General features: G+C 43.4%; 2 protein-coding genes across 3 annotated transcripts in view; both read left to right on the top strand.

Moving 5' to 3' along the window:
* The window catches only part of pum1 (pumilio RNA-binding family member 1), a 34015-nt gene extending 30894 nt beyond the window's left edge, over positions 1-3121 (top strand). For both annotated transcript variants that reach the window (XM_015057814.1, XM_015057813.1), the window contains exons 22-23: positions 678-870; positions 1420-3121. In XM_015057814.1, the coding sequence (XP_014913300.1) occupies positions 678-870; positions 1420-1551 (325 nt within the window). In that variant the 3' untranslated portion in view covers positions 1552-3121. The remainder of the gene's footprint in view (positions 1-677; positions 871-1419) is intronic.
* Positions 3122-8109: 4988 nt separating this feature from the next.
* The window catches only part of sdc3 (syndecan 3), a 58818-nt gene continuing 53558 nt past the window's right edge, over positions 8110-13369 (top strand). The window contains exon 1 of the mRNA XM_015057815.1: positions 8110-8805. Within this exon, the coding sequence (XP_014913301.1) occupies positions 8752-8805 (54 nt within the window). The 5' untranslated portion in view covers positions 8110-8751. The remainder of the gene's footprint in view (positions 8806-13369) is intronic.

The raw sequence follows: 13369 nt of genomic DNA, 5'->3' as shown, positions 1-13369 counted from the left end.
CTCTTTTCACCAATGTGTTTGTGAGGTTTTTTTTTTTATTATTTGGCCTGCAGGGTGTTATGTTGCTCTGCTGGGGCCTGTTACTCTGAATCAAACATCCACATGCAGTAGGTCCTCTGCAGCACAAGTAGCACGTTGAGTCAGTGGCTTTTAGTGTGTTGGTGTGTGTCTGCACATGACTGGATGCTTCCTTTGGCACGAACTCGGCATGCGTGTACAGGATGATAAATTAGAAGATTAAAACACAAAAGTAAGTTTATCATTACGGCTTACAGAGGAAAACCTTAAATCTGGTCTTTCAGAGTATTACAATAATAAATAAGAACATTCTTTAAAGAGATTTTAACGGAGAAATGCTTTTTAGTCATTAGTCATAATTTCTTGTATGATTTTAAACATTTAATAGTTTATTGAATTCTATATCCAGGCATAGTCACGGAAAGTTAAGTGGAAGGAGGAGCTGTGGTTTTAAAAATAAGTGCACACGTTTGTTGAAGAATTCACCTTCTTTGTGCTTCTCTGCTAAAAGAGTTCATGTGAAAATACTGAATTAAACGAATATCCCCAGCCTATTCTTGTCATTTTTTTTCTTCTATTGGCCAATTTGAAGACAAACTCTTCTCTCGAGTCGTGATTCTCATCCCGACGGGTCGCCCTGTCACTCTTGTTTCCCTCAGCAACGTGGTAGAGAAGTGTGTGACCCACGCGTCTCGGGCAGAACGTGCGCTGCTGATAGACGAGGTGTGCAGCCTGACTGAGGGTCCCCACAGTGCCTTATACACCATGATGAAGGACCAGTACGCCAACTACGTGGTGCAGAAGATGATCGACGTGGCCGAACCCACACAGCGCAAAATCGTCATGCATAAGGTTGGTGAAAGGGTGTGTTTGTGTGTGTGTGTGTGTGTGTGTGTCTCATTTAGCCAGAAGTATTTCTGATATATGTCCTCTAAAGCCTTCCTACAACGGCTGTATAAAACATTTATTTCTTATTCTCATTCCTCGTTCTATTTCTAATTTTACATTTTTAAATGTGTGCAAATGATGCATTTTGCATTTAAATGTGGTAAAAATTAGAACAGGAAACATCCTTGAACTAATTTCAGCATCAGCATTTTGTGATTTTTTTTTTTCTTCTGAATTTACAGACATCTCCCAATGTGTACGGATTGTTAGCTTCAGCTTGCTGATGTTTCGTTCTAAAGGTGGTTTAATCGCAGCTGGCGAATTCTCAGTTTTATTTTCATAAAACTGTACCACCGTTTTTTGGTCTGGCAATAAAGGAACAAACAAGAAAAGCCGGTTTCTCTGCTGCAGGTCCTGGTTTGTCCACCAGAGTCTGACCTCCTTACTGTACTGAATTGTTTCGCGGTGGAAACCCGGTGTGACTAACGGGCGTGTCTCTCCCTGTCCGCCCAGATCCGGCCCCACATCCAGACCCTGAGGAAGTACACGTACGGCAAACACATCCTCGCCAAGCTGGAGAAGTACTACATGAAGAACGGCGTCGACCTCGGCCCGATCTGTGGTCCTCCTAACGGCATCATGTGAGAGCCGCCTTCCTTCCTCCACACCAAACCCGAAATCATGTCCACCCCTGCCTCGCCCCACCTCTCGGCTCCCACCTTCATCCAGCTGTTGCTCCATCTCAGCTGCCCCTTGTCAGATCCTTCAGAAGACAACCCCCTCCAGCCTCTGAAGACATCAGGCGGCCTTAGATTTTTATTTTTTTTTTTCCGTCACCCCTCCCCCTTCGAGTCCCAACCTGCTGAAGTAGGGGACGCAGCGCAGACCGAGAGGGGTGGAGATAAAGAGGCGTTACCTGATCTACTCTTCTTGCTTTTCTCCTGTTAAACCCCACTTTGTTGTTGTTTCTGATGAACTTAAATCATTTCACTTTTTTTTTTTTTTGCTACTGCTGCACACAATCCCGGTTCCCCCCGTCCTCCTCCGCCTCGCCCCAGTGAAGATATTTACCACTATGAGACGGAGTATTTAATTTGTCCGACGTCACCGAATCATAGACAGATCCACACACGTCATCGGCTTAACCAGCAGACAGATCATTTAGCATGGGAGATTCGTTTTCTGGTCTTGCTTCTATAAATATAACGTGTATACTTGGTGTAGACCTTTGCATATATATATAAATATATATATAAAACTTTGTAGTTTTTCTGGTTTTTGATGTTGAATCTGTATCTATAATGTATCCTAGTAGTGACCACATACTTCTGACTGTATAATTGTACATTTGTAAACCCTTGTAATGTAAAAGTGCTTTACCACCCTTTTTTGGTATGAGAAGAAAAAAGAAAAAGGAAAAAAAATTACTCTAGAAAAAAAAAGAATCTGTGCATTTCAGTGTATATTCTCACCTCATTGGTTGTGACATATGAGTTGTTGTATATTGTAAATTGTAATATCAAATTTTTGTTTTGAAAAGCCCTTTCTATACAGCGTAGTACTTGTACAAAGATTCGCCACGCTTGGTTTTATCTTTATCATGTCACTGCTTAACTTAAAAAGACATTGGTCTCCCACTGACTCCCAATTGGACACGTTCTGTTTGACTTTGTGGTGTCTTCTGGCTTACGTTGAAGGTTCTTTTTTGTCTTTTTTTTGTCTTTTTTTTTTTTTTATTAAACGAAAAAACAAAAAAAAAGATTATCTTTTTATAGGAGTGCTTTTACCCCCACGAAACATTTGTGTACAGGTATGCCGGTTGGCGTGGCGATTTGAAATTTTACTGATTCAAACCCCACTCAGCTCCCGAGTTAATACCACAACCGGTTTCTGGGGGTAAATCCATGGATTGTACAGAGGAAGATTCTTGTGTTTTTTGGCATTTTTTTTTTTTCTCTAGTGCTGTAAGTGCTGTATCATACATGTCCTTTTGGGTGAGAGAGGCGGCCCGCCACGGCGGCGGTGTACATTTGGAGCAGCCTTGTGTATATTTACTACGAGCACACCTGTAACCATATGTGTATAGTTAACAGAACCTGTGTATGCTTATTGCCTGGGCAACTATTTTTTGTAACTCCTGTTGTAGATTGTCTCTAAACAATTGTGTGATCTTTATTTTGAAACCAAACAAAACAAAAAAACTTTGAAAATTTAATCGTCTCATGTGTGCTTCATTGTAAATGCGTGCGAGTGTGTGTGTGTGTGTGTGTGTTATAAGAGGTTTACATTAAGTCGTGATTTGGTAGAAGAGTTGTACATTTTTTGGTATTTCAATTGTTTTTAAGAAGAACTAGATGCATAAACTAAAATTTATTGTGGATTTTACATAATCCCTACATGGTCAAAATTACACAAGGTTTAATTTGACTAGTATATAAAAAAACACATTTTGGTAAAACTAGAGAAGTTCTTTTAACTTGATGGCTTTCAGTTATGCTCATTAGTTTTCAACAGAGTTCAAGAAATGCGTATTAATGTGTATTTTGGGTCTGTTTGTACACCCTGTTCTAATTTCAAACGTCGGACTCTTAAAAAGAAGGAAGTTGGTTATCCTGTTAAAGAACCACTTTTTGCTCAGATCTGCTATTAAACAGAGGCTGCAGAAACTGTGGTTTTGGACCATTTGTCCCTCAGCGGGAAAACTGGGGCACGGGTTAGGCGTGGCGGCGCCGTCCTGCGGGGTGAACCCTGGATGCCCCCTTACGATCCACCGGCGAGAACCACGGACGTGACTCAACAAAATCAGAGACAAAAATGCTTGAAATAATAGAGTAGAGCTGAAGTTTTTTTTTTTTTTTTTTTTTTTTTACTTTTGTTTTGCAAATGACTTGATCAGTTTTTATTTATTTTATTGGATTTACAGCTATTTTGTAGATTAATTGTTGAGTTAGATTCTCTGCAGGCTCAACAGAATATTATCAATATTATCAGGATGTTTGTCACTTCTGTCTCGTTTCACATCATCAGCTGGGATAAAATGTGTCTGACCTTATCCCGCCCTCAAACACTTTGCTTTGTTTAATAAGAAAACTCCTCCCCACACCCGAGTCGACTCTTGGTGACTGTGAATGAACTCGCCCACAGTGAAGCAAGTTTATTATCGGCGTGGAGATAAATGCCAACCAAGGAGAAAGGTTCCTGCTCCCAGATCTGCAGCTGAAATCTGCAGCAGCCCATGTGGAAAAGCCGAAAAGTCTTCTGGACAAATGAGACTAGCTGCTTGGCCACAATCACGTAAAGTTGGTTTGGAGAAACTGTGACATATTTTCAATATGCCAATATGCTGTGGGCTCCTTTCACTGCTGGTGTTGAAACATGGATGCAACATCCAGGAAGAGCAATAATAGTTCTTTAAAAGTAAATAAAAGAACACTATATTAAAAACTACAAGACATTAAAACAATAATAGCAATATTTAAACATAAAAGAAAAACATGTTAAAATGTAAATTTAAGGCATTGCAATTACATAAACCATGATGAAAATGACTTATCAGCATTGGACCTTTATGGCTAACTTGCAGGAAAACAATATTTTCAGTTCTCATTTAAATTAACCACAAACAAAAACCGCATCAGAACTGGTTGTAAAAGCATTAAACACACTAAAATTCAATTCAGTTAATGGAAAATCCTCAATCCCAACCCAGAAAATCTCTACACTGCAAAAAAGAAAATCCAGAAAACCAAACAGTTTACATCTAACCTATCATTTTTGATGACTGGTCGCATTTCCAGGCAGAACTAAAGACATTTGTTCATGGCTACAATAAAGTTTGTGGTTTCTATGCACCTTAATTACTACCATATGTATAAATGTATAGATGTAAACCCACAATGACACAACTTGTGTGTTGAGTTATTGTTTTGAAATCCCTTAAGTAGCTTATATTCCATCATCAAACAGAGCACTTAAAATGAGTCATTAAAAAAAGAGAATGACACTGCCGATGAGGGCAAAACTTTATTTGACAGGGTGTGCATAAGACACTGTCATAAACATGACATAACACCTGTTAACATGAAGGAGTCTTCATGAATGCTTAAGACTGTTTACTTTCGGTAAATAATGACGCTTTTAATGCAAATTTGCATGAAAGGTTGCATTAAAAGTCTATCAAAAGGTGTCAAACTTAGCATTATTTGGTAAACAGTGACTGTTTTTATGCAACGTCCCATTAAAACTTAGTCAGTTAAAAAGAGTCGACTTTGCATTACTTATTTACCGAACGACTTGAATGTCATGTTTTATGACAGTGTCGTGTCATAAAACATGACACGACACTTACGCACATCCCTTCAAATAAAGCGCCACCATGATGGGTGTATGCAGACTTCTGATCCCCTCTGCCGCGCCTGCAGCATCGTGACTCGGAGGGCCGGTCAGGGTTTCTCGGCCACGTCGCTCCTGCTGATTAATGAGCCCCGGGCCCCGACACCGGCCCTCCCTGACAGGCAGCCATTCTGAACGCCTAATGCGACCGTCCCCCCCCCACTCACTAAACAACCACTTAACTGGTGCACCACCAACAGAGCCCATTATTTCTACTCCGTGGCAGATCGTCCAGATAATTCAATGATCATAACCGGAGGGATAACGACATGACATGAGGGATAAGATGGCTCCTGCTGGCTCCAGCTAGCGCTCTGGTTGGACTTTGGATTTGACTAATGGGCTGCAGGAAGCGTGACAAGTAAACATTTAGGCTGCGGCGTTTTGAAGGTATGTGTCTGAACACACCATCCCTCCTGTGGTCGCTCGGCGGCTCGTCATAAACTTGTTCCGACCCGCCTGGCTTTTGTTGAGAGCAGCGCGCTGCTCCCGACACAATCCGGTTGTTATTCTGAATGTGAAGCTGGGGGATGACTCTGCTGTTCCAGTCAGGGATGAGTTAGTTTCCTTATAAGATCAAATAAACTCTTATAAGGAAACTAACTCCTTATAAGAGGAGTTAGTTTCCTCTTATGGGTGGGCTTTTATCGTAATCATTTACTGTGAAAAACTTCTTATCCTAATAATAATTTGAATTTATTATCTCATTAAATTTCAATTGACGATGTTAAAAAAATCGACAATAATATCAGTATTATCGAAAACTGTTTTTTTTTTTAATTTCTCCACTTTTTGTTCCACAAGAGCATCTGCAAGTATCAGTATATTTGAAAATATCACTAAAACACAGCTACTGTTTGCAATGTAGTGGTATAAATAACACATACTGAAGCATTTTCACCCTGAAAAAGCCCATTTCAAATGGGAACGTTTCTCAAGACACTTTATTTGTGTTTGTGTTGCTACGAATGTCGTGCCATGCACTCGTAGGCATATGGTTACCTAAAAAAAAGGAAGAATAAATAGTTTTTAATCGCCATTCTTATTGGTAGCAAAATAGTACCGCAAAAATACTGCGATAAAATTCTCACTCCATATTACCGACCATATTTTTTGCATCCCTTTCTTTTTTGAAAGTGTCAAAGTTGTTTTTCTGTTATCGCAGCTGCTGCCAATCGGTTAAAAAGAACTGACGCACTACAGAGGAAGAAACGCAAGCCCAAATCATGACGCTTCCTCCCTTTGGTGTCACTTGTGTGCTTGAGTTTGCGCAGATCGGGTCTTTCTCCAAGCTTTCCGTGACTTTAGTAAAGGTTCATCGCATCCATAAAACTTCTGCCGCTTCATTTCTGAGCCTCGCCTCTGTACTTTTTGGATAATTACACTCTGGCCTTCATGTTCTTCTTGCTAATTAGTGGTGCGCTTCTCCTGGTGTGGCCCAGCAGATTGTGACATCTTCACCCCCTGACCTCCGGAGGTTGCTGCAGATGTCACAAACAGATGTTTTTTTTTGTTTTTTTTTTTTTTTTTTTTTTCAAGCTCTCACAATGTTTCTGCTGTTTCCTGCTGCTTGGATCTCTCCTTCTCATGTCTCTCCATCTGTGGTTTCTCTTTTTTTCTTCAGGACATTCAGTTGCCTGTCCCCCCCCCCCATGACACATCCAAATATAAATGCAATCTGAACAGGCACAACCCAACAGTGAGTAGACATTAAGGATGATTTATTGTTTGAATGATCGGTGGAAAATGACACACCTGGAGCATCAACAAATACCTGCCAGTCACGTGTTCTCGGTTCCTTTTCTAATAACGTCGTCGTCTGAGCTGTGAGTCTGAAAATAAGAGTTAAATCTCTTAGTTCATAATTGTCAAATGTTTTTTTTTTTTTTTTTTTGTCTGCGGCAAATTTTAAAAAGCTGACCTCTTTGGTTTAATGATTTGGTTTAATAATTTGTAATATTTTTTTTTAAAGTTTAGGAAACTTAAAATTCTTAAGGTTTCATGCATGTTACATAGTGAAAGCTGCCACAAGCTGTCAAGGAGCAACTGGTCAACATTTAACAAAGTTGCGTGCAAGGGAAATTTTGAAGGTTGCCATGGTTTCTCCAGGTACCTTGGTGGAACATTTCCCAGAGTCTTTCTTGGCACAGCTGGGAACATTTCACTTCTCTTCATGTCACATTGTGAAGGTTGCTCAAGATTTTCAGGAACAGTCACCAAAATTCTACCGTTAGTCAATCCCAAAGTGAAGGTTTGCAACAAACCTTCAGAAAGATTTCCTAATCGCCACCTCGTAAAACCTGCTCCACACTTTGAGGTCCTACAAAGAAAATACAAGAAGTTACAGCTCATACCTTTAGGAGGCATTCCCTCAATCTTTTCTGAGGATGACATTGTAAAAGCTGCAACCTTTTCGCACAGCAGCCTTTAGGGGGTAGCTCTGAAGAAGCTATCCTCCAGGTAACTAAAGAGGAAAAAATCTCCTGAAGGGTTCCCAGAAGGTCAAAACGTAAAGGTAGCAAACAATCTTCCCCCTGCCTCAGGAAGCTGAGGAAATCAATTAAGAACTTTAAAAATGTGATTGCAGTGAATATGGTGAAGTGAAACTAAAACGGGCGTGTGTAGCAGGTGAACTAAGGAGTGGTTTATCGTTCAGTTGATCAGGAGCAGCAGCGGAGCCACAAGCTGGCGATAGAAAACGTTATCTCGGATCAGGTGGCTATTGTTACACAGGTGTGACATCACGGCGACTCGACCAATCACGGCGGCTGACCGTTAAAGGTGTGGAAAAGCAACACAAAAGACACGGCGCAGTCTGGGCGGCTGTTTGAACTAGTCGTCTTCTCCCATGCGTGGTGTTGAGTTTCTATATTTAAAGTCTGCTTGTGTTTTAAACCAGCTGCAGGGGGCATCATTGGCTTTGCCCGCGGAGGTTCCCTAATCTCTTCTTGAGCACACACACACGGGCTGTACACCCCCCCTCCTCCTGCCAAACTCCAAGGCCGGGCAGCGTCGCCATACGGAACATCCTGCACTCAGCGGAGAGGGGGAGGAGAGAGGGTGCCTGAGCTGAGAGAGAAACGCACACTCTCACAGTAAGAGAGACGGGTCTGGCTTCTCCCCTGGCTCTTAAATTATCAGCTCCGTGCACCAGAAATTTGGACCGATTCGCCCCGCGGAGACGAGCAGAGAGGAGGCCGTCTGTTGCCTCGCCGGAGACCGGGACCAGCGGGATTAAAGAGCCGGACCAGGAGGACTGATGGTCGCGCAGACGCTCTGAAGTTGGACAGACTACACCGAGGTTCCCAGGAGCAAAAACAGCAGGAGCAGCAGCAGCAGCAGCAGTCTTCGCGCTCTCTCTTTCCTCTCCCCCCACCCCTTCTCCACCTCCCCGAACCCTCCCCTGGAAGGCAGCGGCGGCACCGGGAGGCTGTGCCCGCAGAAACACCGACCATGAAGCTGCCTTGGCTGCTTGCGCTCGCCGCGCTGCTCGCTCACGCCGCCACGGTAAGCCGGAGCCTCGGCTCCTTTGTTAACCTCATGCGCGTGTGTTCGCGTATGTGTGTGTTCGCGTATATATGTGTGTGTGTATGTATGTGTGTGTGTGCCATCAGTAACGAGACAGCGGTGATCGGTAGGAAATCCTGCACTCGACCTACATATTGGCAGCGCGCGGCTCCACCGTACCCCACCCCCCGCATTTACGCACTCACCCACACCAGCCTTTGTGTCTCAGTGTCGGGGTTTATTGCGGCTTGTGTTCCCTTTGGCTCCGGAGGGGTGTGCGTACGTGTGTGTGTGTCGGTAATTAGCGGGTTATCTCTAATTGGGGCTGATTACTGGTGTGGTGTGCTGTCTGGGTCTCCAGCTCGCATCCTGCTGTTAATTTAGAGGGGGCTCCAGTCATACTGCGGCTCTGACCACTTTATTCCCGTGAAGTCGCGCCGTGGGACGGGGAGTGTGAGGAAGTGGGGGTGGGTGAGAGGGTGAGTGCACATCCGGAAGCCAGAACCCGGAGAGGGGGCCACCCTCCCGTTGTGACCGTGTACTTGTGGAACATGGAGTGGGTGGGTGGGGTAACGGGGTAAGAACTTATCTGCGATGCGGCGCGCGAACCGGAGCTTGGATGGAATGATGTCATCGGGAACCGCGAGGACGGCAGCTGATTGGGGATGCACGAGCCCCGCCGCCGCCACTACTTCCTCCTCCTATTCCTCCTCCTCTTTTTCCTCCTTCTCCTTCTTCTTCTTCTCCTCTCCGGAGCCATCCTCGCCGAGCTTCACGCGCACCCCCTCACACACCTTTCGTCACCGATTAATCCAGATATATCCCACGAGCAGAAGGAGGTGGTGGGGGCAGAGGAGCGAGCTGAATCATTGAGAGAAAAGGAAACAGCGGCTAAAAATAATCGAAGCGCAGAGATATTTTGGAACGTGAAAAGCCTAGGAATACTTTTCATAGACTATAGCTGTGCGTTTCCTGGCTCACCAGTTATTCTGGATGTTTGTCTTCTGTATTTATAACTTCATTCATGCCTGCAGCAGCTCTGAGGGGCCCCTCCACACGCACCTCTAAGCAGTGGCGGTTCATTAATTAAGGGCCCCGGGTGTGTGGTCCCCCCTTCTTCCCAAGAGGGGAAAAAAAAGGCCACATCTATAGCAGTGTATATATATATATATATATATATATATATATATATATATATAAACAACGTATTTCCACTCTTCTCATTGGCTAACGTTGAATCAGACTAAACTTTTTCTGTTTTTATATTCGCCAGGTTAAAATAACGGGATAAATATTTCTCTATAAATGTTAAAATAATTTATAAATACATCAGTTTTTCTTTTTTTCGAGGGCTATTTTTAAGCATTCAGGTTATTTAGCTTATTTGGTGCCGGTGGTAATGCAGGTCGGCTGCAGACCTTGAAGTTCCTGCCTGGCTCAAACCCGCTTTCTCCCCCACAATCGGGGATGTTGCATCTGAGAGCAACTCAGCTGCCAAGTCCGTGCGCACGCAGCTATCGAGCAGGAGAAGCTGCTGTTCTGCGGCAGCTTCTTGGTAGGAAGCGCCAAAAGAACACCACAAAGTATTCCTTGCTTGTTTATTTCTTGAGTTCGAAAAGGAGCCTTCTTCCATGCAACCTTCAGTACCAACCATACATCAATTCATTCATTTTTGTATTCACTTTGAGAACACTTAATTTAAAGTGTTCCTCTGCATTCAATTTAAAATTTACTGTAAGGAAATATGGTTAAAGTTGGCCTGATCAGAGGTGCCGTTGTGTCGTGTTTCTTGAGATTCATCTTCCCCACTATGAAAAGAAATGGGTTACAATGCGAAGTCGTTTTGCATTGTGATGAGTATGCAAAAATTCATTGACAATTTGTTATTCAAATGCCATAAACATTCACACATGTTCACCTGGGCTACGGTTTCCTACAACGGAGTTCCAGCGTAAAGTCTTTAGGTGGCTGCTAAATGTAACATTTGCCAACATAAACTCGGGGTTTTACAATTTCACGTGGAAAATGTGAGTTTTTCAAAGTTACTATGTTTTCAAAGAACTTGACCAATTGCTATCAAAATAGCAGCCAAATCGATCACCTGACTGATCAATCTATCTGGTTTATCCCTTCCCAGTCCTCATCCATTACTTTATTAGAAGCAACGACAATGTTGAAGCTTTATTCATCACTTTCTGGTCTAACTTTTCAACACTACAAACACAGATAACTTCTAGGTCAGTCGGCTGTAATCTTTGCCAAAGGTCCTTGGCGTCCTGCCGACTTAATCTGCCTTTAGGTGAGCAGATGGAGGCAGGTGTGACACACATCCGCACTCCGACTGACACACTCTGAGTTAGGAGTGTGCAGATAGGTGCAGGTGCTGCTCTAATGGGTGACTTACGTACATGTCAACGGTCTGATATTTACAGGGCTCACCTGGAGTAACCCTGGCCTTCAACGCAGACCCACACTCACACACGCACACACACACTGGCTTTTATCACGTGCATTCGCTGACAGGATCGTTCTCCCAGGGCCTCCTGGCTCTGAACCAGCTGACTCTGTGTGTGGATGTCTCCTGAGTGATGTCTCTGTGGGTATTTCCTGTTATCCAACTATTTACATCACATCCGGGATACTGTGATTTGCATGGGAGGCCGATTTCTTTTCTTTTTTTTTTTTCCCACAGACATCTGTGTCCCACGGATGGCCATTATATTTATGTGTCCGCGAATCCGTTTGCCGTCATGAGAGCCGCGACTGTCCATCTGTCTGTGTTTGTGCATGTGTTTGTGTTTGTGTGTGTGTGTGTGTGGGCTCAGAAGTAGTGAATATCCACTGCCAAAATCTTGTTCTCGCCAGCCCTCTCCCTCCTCGACAAGTGCGCGCTATGGTGTGTTGCTGAGGATCATGTTTAACTCGCCGAATGAATCAGTGGTTTGTGCCTCCGATAGCCAGACAAAGCCCCCCATAGAGAGATGAAGAAACAGAGAAGGATGAAGAAAGGAGGGGAAAAAATAGCCAGAGCGAGGCGGACTGAGGGAGAGTGTGGAATGTGAGAGGCAATTTGACGCAGGAAGTGGGTCCTTCTCGCTTTCCTGAAGCACAAAGTTCCCTCACACACATGTACACACACATGTAAACATAGTTGGAGGTACAAATGCAGCTTGGGTGAAGGCGGTGTCTCAGGTGCTTGTGTATGAAAGGGGCTTGATTTTCAGTGGGTACAGGAAATGAAAAGGATCATGGTTCATATCCGGAGCCGGATTTGGAGTGGGCCGTCGTTTGCAGGTTTCGCATGGACCCAGCGGCGTAAATAACTCTCCACTCTCCGCCTGTTTTCCTCCCTTTGGCTGTTTACATCTAGGGATGGGCACAGAGACGAGACAGCAGTCCTTGATCAGGCGGGACGGAGCGGCATTTGATTAAAATGAGTTTTTCTCGCCTCTCGGACGTGGTTTGGTGGTACATTGGCTGGAGGATTTAAAAATATTAAAGCCCCGACAACTATAGGCTTCAATATACTTTATTAGAATTGCATGTGGGATACCAACACAAAGTAGTTTGTAATTGTAAAATGAATGAAAAATGCAATTCTCTTTTTTTGTTGTTTTATTTTTCAAATTGGAATCAGAAAAGTGGGATGTTCATGTGTCTAAAGGGAGTGTGGAACCACAGTTCTCTTACAGCTGCACATCTAGAGGCTGCACATTGTTTTTTTTTGCAAAATAACACAGGTTCAATCAGACTGAATTGAGTCTCAAGCCTAGACTTTGACTAGGACATTATAAAACATGCATATGTTGTCCAGTGTTTCCCCCAGAAGACCTGCTGAACCCGGTGCTCAGGAAGCTAAGTCAGTCATCCAGCCACCTGCAGAGTTTTTGAGTTAAAAATTTTTTTAAAGTTGGCGGATAATTTGAAAATATCATTTGATAGTTATGGATTTTTGGAAGACTTGGAGATTAATACCTAAACACCAACTATAAAGTCTTTAAAAAAAGGCAATCATTAAAAAAAACCCTAATAAATTAACAATGCTAAGCCTGGTGGGGGCACAAGTAAAGCCTGGTGGCCCGCCAGGCTTATAATACCCAGAGGGAAACCCTGTTGTCCTACTGTAAGGTAAATGTTAACCCCAGGTTTCAAACCTTGCTCTGTCCATTCAATCAGAGCTAAACACCATTGAAACGGTGTGTTTTTTATTAGTTAAAAAAAAAAAAAACCCACACCGCTTCCCTTCAGCTTCACAGTTATGCACAACTTTGTTTTGGTCTATCAAATATGATCCTGATGGAATAATCAAGGTTTGTGAATACTTGGCAATGTACGTTAGAGCTGTCTGTAACAAAGCTGTTAATTGCTGAGAGAGCAATGTGTCTGCCGCACAGCAGGTGTTTCCACATGCAACAGCAGAAAAACGCACAGGTTGAGTAATGATGGCTGCGGCTCACATGGGAGAGGTCCCACCGCTGTTCGACTCGCTGCTTTACAGGGGAAGCTGAAGGAAAGCGACTCGCTGGGTTGTGAAGTTTGCCTGGATTGTTGTTGCTGCTACGAC

Source organism: Poecilia latipinna, unplaced genomic scaffold (assembly GCF_001443285.1).
Source record: "Poecilia latipinna isolate Pla-1442-1.1 unplaced genomic scaffold, P_latipinna-1.0 Scaffold1494, whole genome shotgun sequence".
Classification (NCBI taxonomy): Eukaryota; Metazoa; Chordata; class Actinopteri; order Cyprinodontiformes; family Poeciliidae; genus Poecilia; species Poecilia latipinna.
The sequence above is the reverse complement of the archived record's forward strand: the minus strand, read 5'-3'. Positions and strand labels throughout refer to the sequence as shown.